We start from the raw sequence: 12,519 nt of genomic DNA, 5'->3' as shown, positions 1-12,519 counted from the left end.
ATAAACAAGGTCAGGGTTATTTTACAGTAAATGCATGGGAAGTAGGAAACCGCATGATTTCCAGAAGATGGAAACTTCGACCTTCAACATTACCCTCCCACTACTCCTAATTGGTTCCCCCTTTTCACATAATTTTGCCATTGCTGACATCCACCATGCTAAGTCTATGTACTCACTTCCCCACCAAGGACTCGTGCCAGCAGGAAGATGGTCAGTGATCCAAAGATCCAAATTGTTATGATCCAAGACACAACCTTAAATAAACAAAAAAAAATAAATTGTAATATCTCTCCATTTATTAGTAGAGTTAGCAGTAAGCTGGACTGATCACAACACCAAACATAGCTCACATGCAGGTCAATAGTGGAAGGTTTGCAATGAGAAAAATATGGTTATATCAGGGAGAGGTCGCTGGGTGAACCCAAACAAAGGAGTGAGCAGAGGAAGTACATCTATCTAACATCACACACAGCCCTACTCTACAGTATAAATCTCCACACACAGACCTTCTCTACTGTATTAATCTCCACACACAGCCCTTCTCTACAGTATAACTCTCCACACACAGCCCTACTCTACAGTATAGCTCTCCACACACAGCACTACTCTACTTTATAACTCTCCACACACAGCCCTTCTCTACAGTATAAATCTCCACACAGCCCTTCTCTACAGTATAACTCTCCACACACAGCCCTTCTCTACAGTATAAATCTCCACACACAACCCTTCTCTACAGTATTAATCTCCACACACAGCCCTACTCTACAGTATAAATCTCCACACACAGCCCTTCTCTACAGTATAAATCTCCACACACAGCCCTACTCTACAGTATAACTCTCCACACACAGCCCTTCTCTACAGTATAAATCTCCACACAGCCCTTCTCTACAGTATAACTCTCCACACACAGCCCTTCTCTACAGTATAAATCTCCACACACAGCCCTTCTCTACAGTATTAATCTCCACACACAGCCCTTCTCTACAGTATAACTCTCCACACAGCCCTTCTCTACAGTATAACTCTCCACACAGCCCTTCTCTACAGTATAACTCTCCACACAGCCCTACTCTACAGTATAACTCTCCACACAGCCCTACTCTACAGTATAACTCTCCACACACAGCCCTACTCTACAGTATAACTCTCCACACACAGCCCTTCACTACAGTATAACTCTCCACACACAGCCCTACTCTACAGTATAACTCTCCACACAGCCCTACTCTACAGTATAACTCTCCACACACAGCACTACTCTACTTTATAACTCTCCACACACAGCCCTTCTCTACAGTATAAATCTCCACACACAGCCCTTCTCTACAGTATAAATCTCCACACAGCCCTTCTCTACAGTATAACTCTCCACACACAGCCCTTCTCTACAGTATAAATCTCCACACACAGCCCTTCTCTACAGTATAACTCTCCACACAGCCCTACTCTACAGTATAACTCTCCACACAGCCCTACTCTACAGTATAACTCTCCACACACAGCCCTTCTCTACAGTATAACTCTCCACACACAGCCCTTCTCTACAGTATAACTCTCCACACACAGCCCTTCTCTACAGTATAACTCTCCACACACAACCCTACTCTACAGTATACTTCTCCATACACAGCTCTACTCTCCCTTTACAGGAGTTATCTGACTTCTGTACATAGAAACAAAAACAAACCTTCCTCATTAATGCCTACAAGTGTTTTATTTTTTTTTCAGTGCTCACATGATCAATCGCTGATAAATGTGTGGGCCTGCTCAACTCTATTGGAGGCTAGGAAACTATGATCCCTATATTGCAAGTTTCTCCTATAAAACTCCACGCTCTTTTTTTGAGCATGCTTCAAGTAACAGCCCACTTGTTGCACTGTGCAACCACTCCCCAGCATATATACATTGCAAGAGAGTAGATTACAAGACATAAATTTTCCTCTGATCTATGGTATTTCATTTGGAAGGCTAATCACTGTGCATTTACGAGGGGTGATCCAAAAGTAATGATAATCGGTTATTTCTATTCTAGTGGTGGATCCACCACTTTGATCCTGAAACTAAACAACAAACTAAACAACAATCGATGACATGGAAACGAGATGACAAACCAACGCCGAAGAAATTCAAAGTGTCAAGCTCAGCAGGCAAGGTTATGGCGTCCGTTTTTTGGGACGCTGAAGGAACTATTATGGTGGACTATTTGGAAAAGGGAGCCACTATTACGGGCTCCTACTACGCAGAACAAATAAGAAGATTGCGGGAGGCTATCAAGGAGAAAAGGCGCGGCAAACTGCGGGCCGGAGTGCTGTTTCACCAAGATAACGCGCCGACTCACAAAGCTGCAGTTGCTTTACTGCATTACTTTTGGATCGCCCCTCATATGCACATAGGAGTAATGGAAATATGCTTCATGAATGAAGTACATCTTAAATGTGCATATAATGCAGGAGGCTGGTTGTTTTCTGCTTCGTCACCCACACATGCCGGCATTGCTGTCTTGTGCAGGAGCAGTTTGATCTGCCCTGCTGAGGGAAGATCAAAGTATTGTAGTGCGCATGCGCAGGTGGCCTTTAACATTTCCTCGCGCCTGTGCATTACAGTACAGTACAGTACAGATCAAAGTGCACTTGCATAGGGCAATGCTGGCCTTGGAGATTCTAGAATGCTGCATATAAAGCCCACTGGTGGTGGCCACAGCTTACAGGGGCCAAACCTGGTGATAGGTTCCCTTTAAGTGTCAAGTAAAATAAAAATAAAAAAAAACATTAAAATCTCATTAAAATCCGCATAAGAAATGGAATCTCGTTGCAGTTCACATAGATTCCTGATGTGGAGTTCTCCTGAAAACCACATCTGATTTGTTCACCTCAAAAAACACAGTGTAAACATGTCCTAAAGTTACTCACTATCATATGTGAGATGTAAAATAATGTTCAAAGGTTAATGGTTGTGCAGTTAAACGAGGACCCACGATGCCTTTGAAAAAGTATCAGCAGCTTAAAACAAAAGGTGAAAAGTAGGGCAAGGCCGCTTGCCAGAAGTCATCTAAAGCTTGCAAGGAACACCAGATAATGTTTGGACAATGTCCAGAGAAGTATGAAGGTGAATTTACAATAGCTTATTATCATGGACAAGCAGGCTCCATTTTTCAGATCATCAGCCGATGTAAACAGGCTGTCAGTCACCAGACACAGGAGCAAAATTTAGTTTGTCCAGTAAAATAATTTATAAGTATGTTTAAGGGAATGTGACAAAGAACAAAAAACAAAATTCCTAAAATGTAAAGCATTAGGCTATGTGCAAACGCCGAGTATTTTGTTGCAGAATTCTCTGCACCAAATGTGCATCTCTTGTCAGAAAAAAGCAAAAACACGTTTTCGGCGCATTTTTAATGTTTTTCTTATGCACTTTTCATGCATTTGGGGGGGTGTAAAAATGCTGGCAAACACTGAAAGAATTGACTCGCTGCAGTTTATTTTCTGCTGCAAATCTGCAAGGAAAAAAAACAACATGTGCATAAAACTTTAGGATTCTCATTGACTTTGCTGGCAGAAGGATTTGGCAATAGGATTGTCTACATTTCAGAAAATACCTGAAGGTAACATAGTATTAAAAAACTGCACCCATTAAAGTGGTCAAAACCACATCCAAATAGTATATTAACCCTTTAGGTGCTTCACAACAACAAAAGGAATGTGGAAGGAAAAAATGAAAATGTTACTTTTTTCCCCACAAAAATATTGATTTCACCCCACATTTTCATTTTTACATGGGTAACAAGAGAAAATGAACCATACAATTTGTTGTGCAATTTCTCCTGAGTACGCCGACACCCCATATGTGGTGGATAACAACGGTTTGGGCGCACAGCAGAGCTCAGTAGGGAAGGAACGCTATTTGAATTTTGGAGTGCAAAATTGTCTGGAATAGATAAGACGCCATGTCGTGACGTTTTGTAGGCCCCTGATGTGCATAAATAGTGGACCCCCCACAAGTGACCCCATTTTGTTACTCCAGACTCTGTTTGGCCTCTGTTTATCAGTGTCCCACTTTTCAAAAGGTGCACAAAACTGTTGACCACAATTTTGTGCACACACCTAAAGCGACATATAAAAAGATGGAAGACCCCAGACCACAGGCCAGATGGGAGTTCAAAGTGACTCCATATGTATCATTACAGTGAATTTTCATTTGGGAATTTTGTCTGAATGTTTTCAGAGATTTACACATAAACCCAGATATAAAGGCTCAGCGTAGCGTGCAGGATAAATGAGAGCAGCGCCTTACTGCAATCTTTGGAAGCCAGAATAAACAAATCAACAGCAGTTGAAAAATTGGCTCTATTTATTTTTTACGCCATTCACCTTGCGCTATAAGTGATAGTGCGGCTTTATTCCTCAGGTAAGCAAGATTACAGCGATACCAGATTTAGATACAAAGGTTTTTTTTTTGTTTTTTTTTTTAGCAGTTCTGAGCGCATATTGCTAATCCCTGCCTATTTGTCCCTGTATCTAGTAGCATTGATAAAGGGATATTTAGAAAAAAGTATTTTGAAAGATCTTTTATCATATGCTAATGAGCGTGGGGACTAGTCCCAAGGGTGTTGCTTCCCTTGCTAGTCGGCCCCATTAGCATCTTAGTACACCCCTATGGGTGTGCTAACATGCGAATTAATGCGCAGCGTCACAGGATGATCTCACTCACCTCTCCGCTGCCATGGCCGGCCAACGCTGGATTTCGGCTCAGTGCGCATGACTCCGGACTTTCGGTCATGTGCACTACTTCAGTTTGAAGCCGGGACGCGTACACCAGGCTTCATAATGCACATGACCGAAACTCTGGGGTCATGCGCTATTATTGCCCACAATGCCCATCATTACCAGCCTTTTGCCTCACTGACTGCTCTCAAATCTTCCTCACGGAACCACATTTTTCAACTGTATGAATTTATCCCATGTTAAGTCAAGCACACAGTTTAAATCATAAGTGAGACATTAGAAGAGAGTTTGCTTAATATTTTGGGGTGGATGTCTCCAGAGACATACGCTGGGCACAATATATTGGGCACTACTATAGCATACTTGCATTTTTTGCACTAAAATATCCATTGCAAGCTTGTTTCTGGAAATTACCGATGGAGTGAAAATAGTCATTAAACCTAAATGAGTTTCCAGAGGGGTGTCCTTTCCAAAAAGGGGTCACTTCAGGGCGGTTTCTCCTGTTCTAACAATTAGTAGCTCTGCAAATGGAGTCCCCAAACTAATTAGAAAAATGTGTGCTCCAAGAGTCAAATGGCGCTCCTTGTCTTTCGAGCGCTGTCATGCATCCAAAGAGTAGATTTCCAGGACATATAGGGCATCGGTGTATTCAGGAGATATTGTACAACAAAGTCTATTGTCCACTTTCTCCTGTCACCCATTTAAAGATTAAAAAATTATTTGTAGCTAAAGCTACATTTTTGTGGGAAAATGTCATTTTTTTAATTTTTATGGTTCAGCATTATAAACTTCTGTGAAGCACCTGTAAGTTCAAAGTGCTCATCACACAACTAAATAAATTCCTTAAGGGGTCTAGTTTCCAAAATGGGGTCACTTGTAGGAGAGCGCTGCTATTTAGGCACATCAGGGGGTCTCCAAACAAGACATGGCGTCCGCTATCTATTCCAGACAATTTTGCACTTCAAAAGTCATATCACGCCTTTCCTTGCGAGCCCTGCCATACGTCCAAAGAGTAGTTTTCCAGCAGATATGGGGTATATGCGTATTTAGGAGAAACTGTACAATAAACTATATGCTCCATTTTCTCCAGCTACCCTTGTAAAAATTAAAACAATTGTGCCTAAAGCTACATTTTTGTGGGAAAATATCATTTTTTCCTTCTACATTGCTTTAGTTCCTGTGAAGAACCTGAAGGGTTCATGAACTTCATAAGGCCCTGTGTGCACTAGGAAATTTAATTTTAAGAAAAATCTGCACCCTCTGGCAGAATTCAGCACCCGCGGCGAAAATCGCACCCAAATCCACATGCGGTTTTGTTGCTGGTTGTTCTCTGCGTTTTTTTTACCATTATCTATGTAAAAAACGTAGGTACCTGCGGAAAAATAGTGAAATGCTCATTCTTTTTTGTTGCAGAAAAGGTGCAGAAATACTGCAGCAAAACCTGTAGGAAAAAAAACGCAGTGTGCGCCCAGCATTTTGGATTTCCCATAGAATTTGCTTGGGAAGGACTGCAGAAAGGTTATGAACAAAAACCACACCTTTTCAGCAGCAAAAACCGTGGCAAATCTGCGGCAAAAAACGCAACGTGCGCACAGGGCCCAAATGTGGTTTTGAGAGCTTTGATGGGTGCAGTTTTTAGAATGGTGTCACTTTAGGGTATTTTCTGTCACCTAGGCCCCTTAAAGTCACATCAAATAAGATGTGGTCCTAGTTTTGTAAATTTTGTTGAAAAAATGAGAAATTGCTGATGAATTTTGAACCAGTCTAACTTCCTAACCAAAAGAAAGTTATGTTTCAAAAATTGTACTGACGTGAAGTAGACATGTGGGAAATGTTAATTATTTTATGTGACATAAATCTCTGGGTTACAGGTATAAAAGTTTGAATGATATGAAATTTTCAAATTTTTTTCCAAATTTCAGATATTTTCACAAATAAATGCATATTGTCTTAATTTTACCACTATCCTGAAGCACAATATGTCACGAAAAAACAATATCAAAATCACTGGGATTCGTTGATGCGTTCCAGAGTTATAACCTGTCAAAGTGACACTGGTCAGAAATGAAAAATTGTCCTGGTCACGAAGGCAAAAACAGGCTCTGGCGCAAAAAGGTCAAGTCTGTTTCTCAATTTTTGAGAAATCCATCTTCATGTAAATGAACTTGCAAGTGCCCGCCTGCAGCAGGCCTCTATGCTCCACTGTCCAAGATCTTGCGGAGGTGCTGGTATTTCCGGGGCATGCTCAATAGCTCAGCTCTCAAAATGTCGTCAGGTTCTTAAAAGGGTTGTCCAGTCTAAAATGATAAGTCTGCAGCCACTCCATGCGACTGCAGATTTATGAATCCTCCCAGCACACACTGTGCAGTGCGAGGATTCACCAGCTTCTGAGCCAAGAACTGCTGTTACGTGACCGCAGTTCTGCAACATGCATGTTGCCGGCCAGAACCTGATTAGTAAGCACGGCCTCGCTCAGTACAAGTGTATGGAGTGGGGTGCGTCAGACTAGTAGATGCGGCTGTCTATTGAGCATGGCCTTGCTAAATACACTTATATTGAGTGAGACCGCTTCCACTGGTTTGGTTCTTGCCGAGAACATACATATCGCACAATTCCAGTCATGTGACCGCCGCTCACGGCTCAGGAACCAGCAAATCGTTGCAAAGCACAATGTGTGCACTGGGGGGATTCATAAGTCTGCAGTCACACAGAGTGACTGCAGACTTTAGACTGGACAAACCCTTTACTGCAAATGTGCCGCCCTCAGGAATGACAGCATCCATGCAGGAGCTTAGGTATGAGAACAGGTCAAAGAGAAGAGTGACCTGTCAGTCATTGACAGTAGGCCCAACAGCGGGAGTAGAAAGAGGGACATAAGCCAGAGAGCTTTAAGTTAAGGACCAAGCCACTGAAAGCTCATTGTATAAACATTCCTAAAATAGGGAGAAATGGACTTAAAACACAAAGGTATAGACATACTCAACATTTCAGATGGTTACATAGGTGATGTTAGTTAAGGGTCTAAAACCTGCTAAAAGGTTTCCTTTAAAAATCATTGTTTTTAGCAGCACATTGTCCTTTATAAATAGGACGTGCTACCAAAAACCATTACAGTTTATGCACACAGACCAATCTATGACTGATCATTCTCTGAGCATTGAAAGTGCAGTCAGCTTATCTAAAAACCAGGTTAAATGAACACGAATAAGCAAACCTGTAGCTGATCGGCGGTCTTTTAACGGTCGCTGCCGACCAGTGTAGATGAGAGCTTACAAAATGCAACAGCCTACTTAACCAGAAAAAAAAATACTTATCAGGTTTATTTTACCATCTAACCTCTGTTGTTGCATATGAAGGTGATATTCTTACCCTAAACTGTCCATAAAGGGAGATCATTGAAAAAAAAAGAACAACAGCAAGTGGTCCCCAGAAATCAGGGTTGTCTCGTACGACTTGTCTGTTGAATCCAAGTGATGGCATTGGCATAAGAACGCATCGTATTTTGTAGTAAATGTCTTTAAGGTCTATATCCAGCTCCTCCCTACAAAACAGTAAAAGAAAAAAGTAAATAGCATGCATGAGATAGAGAGATGGCTATATAGACAGATATGGATCATACAGAAAAAGTTACATACACATAAGAGGCTGCACATAAAGTTACTTTAGTCTGCCACAAATAAAGAAATTAGACATATACATTTATAAACGAGTAAAGCATCTGAAGTCTTTTGGGCATTTTCAGTTGAGGAGGGATGGGGTCACGCCACATCGTCACCGGCTCCTCCCCATTATGTTGTGATGTGAAAAAAGGGTTAAAGCCATAAAAACTTTGATGATTTCATTTGTGTTATGTTTTCTCAGTTATGCTTAGTCTATATACAGGTTCTTATTTGACTATGGAAACTTAAGCTACTGTAATGCCCTGCAGATGAGATAAACAACATAATCAGGAGAACTATACTACATTTCTAATTGGAGGTATATGCTAAGATTATTATTACCCCTACTACATATTGGGATAGGATCTTGGAGATGAGAATATCCCTGACCCTAGTCAATGCTCAATGGCAGACAGACCAGGGTAGTGTGGACTTCTCCAGCTGCCAACATCATGTGATTACTAAGCCTCCGTGACCTCATGACGTTGTAAGGGCATAGTTATCACAATAGGCATCTGGGATGCCAACATTTGAGTATCGGGCTGAGCAAGTGCACAATGCCCCGGCCTGGCTGCCCATGAGTGCCTATGTGGATGCTGAACCAGGTCCTAAGAATCTTTTTGCTCAACTGTACTTGAAGCATACATCTACTTCCACAAGAGATTTTTTTTATTTTTTGAATTGGTATTCAAGTGAAAGGAAACAAAACAAATCCAGTAAAATCCTTCTAGGACAAAGGTAAACTAGAATTGAGCGATATGATTGGTGCGTGTCTATATAATAGATAGAATGATAAACAATACTGCATGGTATAACCTAAGACCTCATATCCTCTTTAACAAACAACCCCAAACAATTATTCAATACTTTCAACTCCCTCCTTCGCCCACCGCTGCCCCCTCCAACTTCCCTCATTTCTGCAGAAGACTGCCACTTATTTCAAAGAAAAAAAAATCAACCAAATAAGGCAAGTTTTCTCTGCTCAGTCACCACAACCCCTTCATATAACTGACCACTGCCCCTCCCCCATAAACTTCCTCCCCACCATCACCAAAGGAGAGCTTGCACGTCTTCTCTCAAAAGGACACCTCACTACCTGCGCACTTGACCCCATCCCATCCCACCTCCTCCCAAACCTCACCACTATCCTTATACCAGCCTTAACCCATCTCTTCAACTTATCTTTAACGACTGGTACCTTCCCCTCTGCCTTTAAACATGCAACAGTTACACCTATCCTAAAGAAACCTTCCCTCGACCCAACCTCTACTAACAGCTACCGCTCCATATCACTACTCCCGTTCACCTCAAAACTCCTAAAACAGCATTGTCCATGCTGAACTTTCCTCCCACCTCTCCTCTCTCTCTTTGACAACCTACAGTCCGGTTTTCGTCCTCATCATTCTACCGAAACTGCCCTGACTAAAATTGCGAATGACTTACTGCCAAAGCTAACAAGCACTTCTCCATACTCCTACTTCTAGACCTTTCCTCAGCCTTCGATACTGTCGACCACACTCCCTCCCATTACAGATCCTCTCTTCCCTTGGTGTCAGATCTTGCCCTCTCTTGGATCTCTTCATACCTTTCCAACCGCACTTTCAGTGTCTCCCACTCCCACACAACCTCTTCATCCCGCCATCTCTCTGTTGGCGTCCCTCAAGGTTCTGTCCTGGGACCTTTACTTTTTTCTATCTACACATTGGGCCTGGGACAACTCAAAGTCCCATGGCTTCCAGTACCACCTATATGCCGATGACACTCAGATCTACCTCTCTGGCCCAGATGTCACATCTCTGCTGTCCAAAATCCTGATGTGTCTATCTGCAATATCCTCCTTCTCCTCTCGCTTCCTAAAGCTCAATGTGGCCAAAACTGAAATAATCATCTTTCCTCCATCTCACATACACTCTCCACCCAATCTATCTATTACAATAAATAACACCATGCTCTCGCCAGTACCCAAAGTTCGCTGCCTCGGAATGACCTTTGACTCTGCCTTGTCCTTCATACCACACACCCAATCCCTCACCACCTCCTGCCGCCTTCAACTGAAAAATATTTCCAGAATCCGTCCTTTCCTCAATTCGCAATCTACAAAAATGCTAGTACACGCCCTCAATCTCCCGCCTCGACTACTGCAACATCCTCCTCTGTGGTCTCCCTGCTTACACGCTCGCCCCTCTCCAGTCCATCCTTAATTCTGCTGCCCGACTGATCCACCTCTCTGCTCAATACCACCCCGCTTCTCCTCTCTGCAAGTCCCTCCACTGGCTCCCAATCTTCCACCGTATCCACTTCAAACTACTAACACTGACCTACAAAGCTGTGCATAATCTGTCTCCTCCGTATATCTCCGAACTAATCTCCCACTACACTCCAACACGTCACCTCCGGTCCTCCCAAGATCTTTCTCTCTCCTCCGCTCTCATTCGCTCCTCACACAACCGACTCCAAGACTTCTCCCGAGCATCCCCAGTCTCCTGGAACTTGCTGCCCCAAGACGTCAGACTATCTCCTACCCTTGCAAACTTCAAACGGAACCTGAAAACCCATCTTTTCAGAAATGCCTACAATCTAGAATGAACTCGCCGCCGCCCGACCACCGTGCGGAGCCACCGCCCAATCTACACCCCACCTACTGTCTCCTCCCCAAATCCTATAGAATGTAAGCCCGCAAGGGCAGGGCCCTCTTCCCTCTGTACTAGTCTGTCTACTGTAACTTGTATATGTATTCTGTATGTAACCCCTTCTCATGTACAGCACCATGGAATTAATGGTGCTCTATAAATAAATAATAATAATAATAATAATAATAATAATAATAAAGAAAATGTTACATAGTATTTATTTTACAAAACCTCAGGGTAACAGATGGGGTACATATAAGTATTCTAAGGCCACTCCAAAAGTTTATATTAAACAAAAAGCAGAGAGGGACCATTAAGAGGCCATACATCATAATAAATAAATATTGAGACTCCTTGTAATGAAAAATTATTGACAAATTTATTTCAACATTACAATAACAAGGAGACAACATTGCAGTTAGTAGGAAAAGTGCATGAGTGCAGGAAAAATGGTTACATAGTATCTATACTACAAGGAAAGGGTTTGATTCATCACTTTTCTATCTATATTTTGTGGTATCTGCTGATGATTTTTGCAGAAAATGTGTTAAAATGGCGCACACAGTTTATGAATTTTGTGCAAAGTCAAAAATTATCTTTAATCATTTTTGTGACTTTTTAGATCAAAACGTTTAAAAAAAAAAAAACAAATAAAAATTTGATGCACGTAAACAGCACTCCAGGGGACAAATTTTGCAACTTTTTGTAAAGTCACGAATGATTAATTAGGTGAAAACATCTGGAAACTGTTAACCATAAACATAGTGACAAACAATATTAAAATAAAAAAAAACCAGAAGAACATAAAATAGACTTGAAAAGGAGCAGCTGGAAAGATGAATTTGATGCAAACAATAACAAAAAAGGGGCAAATCACCAAAAACTTGACAAGGAACAGAGACAAGTGGAATAAGAATCAGAGCCAGACCCTTAACTATAAAAACTAATTTTTGGCAAAAAGAAAAAAAAAAATAGAATTCTCAAGTCATCTATTAGTTTGTCAATTGTTTCCCTAGTTTCCCAAAAACAAAGTGCGAGGGGCAATACTAACTGTCAGCAGATTTGCAAGGTCTAAACTGCTGACAGACTCATTTTAAAGCTATACTTCATTAATCCATTGTTTACATTGGTTTAGTAGAATTTGGTCTGAATATTTATAAAAATATAAAAAGGTAACAGACAATGTAATAAGCTTTTGCCATCCAGTGAGTTCACAGCATTATTACTTAAACACTACTCTTCCCCATGATGAAGCGGCCAGCGAATAGCTAGAGTGCCGCGAAATGTGCGTCAGGCCTCCCGCCACCGGACTAAAGGCCGCTTTACACGCTACGATATATCTAACGATATGTCGTCGGGGGTCACGTCGCTAGTGACGCAGATCCGGCCTCGTTTGACATAACGTAGCGTGTAACACAAATGAGCGACTGTGAACGAACAAAAAATACTCACCTTATCGTAGCTCGTTGACACGTCGCTCATTTTCAAAAAAAATCGAACGTC

The 12,519-nt window shown here is 41.7% G+C and overlaps 1 protein-coding gene across 1 annotated transcript in view; it reads right to left on the bottom strand.

The window, feature by feature from the left end:
* The window catches only part of YIPF4 (Yip1 domain family member 4), a 47,918-nt gene that overhangs the window by 11,719 nt on the left and 23,680 nt on the right, over positions 1–12,519 (bottom strand). The window contains exons 3-4 of the mRNA XM_075338150.1: positions 8,097–8,268; positions 177–254 (exon numbers count right to left, since the gene is read on the bottom strand). Of these exons, the coding sequence (XP_075194265.1) occupies positions 177–254; positions 8,097–8,268 (250 nt within the window). The remainder of the gene's footprint in view (positions 1–176; positions 255–8,096; positions 8,269–12,519) is intronic.

This window comes from Anomaloglossus baeobatrachus, chromosome 3 (assembly GCF_048569485.1).
Source record: "Anomaloglossus baeobatrachus isolate aAnoBae1 chromosome 3, aAnoBae1.hap1, whole genome shotgun sequence".
NCBI lineage: Eukaryota > Metazoa > Chordata > Amphibia > Anura > Aromobatidae > Anomaloglossus > Anomaloglossus baeobatrachus.
The sequence above is the reverse complement of the archived record's forward strand: the minus strand, read 5'-3'. Positions and strand labels throughout refer to the sequence as shown.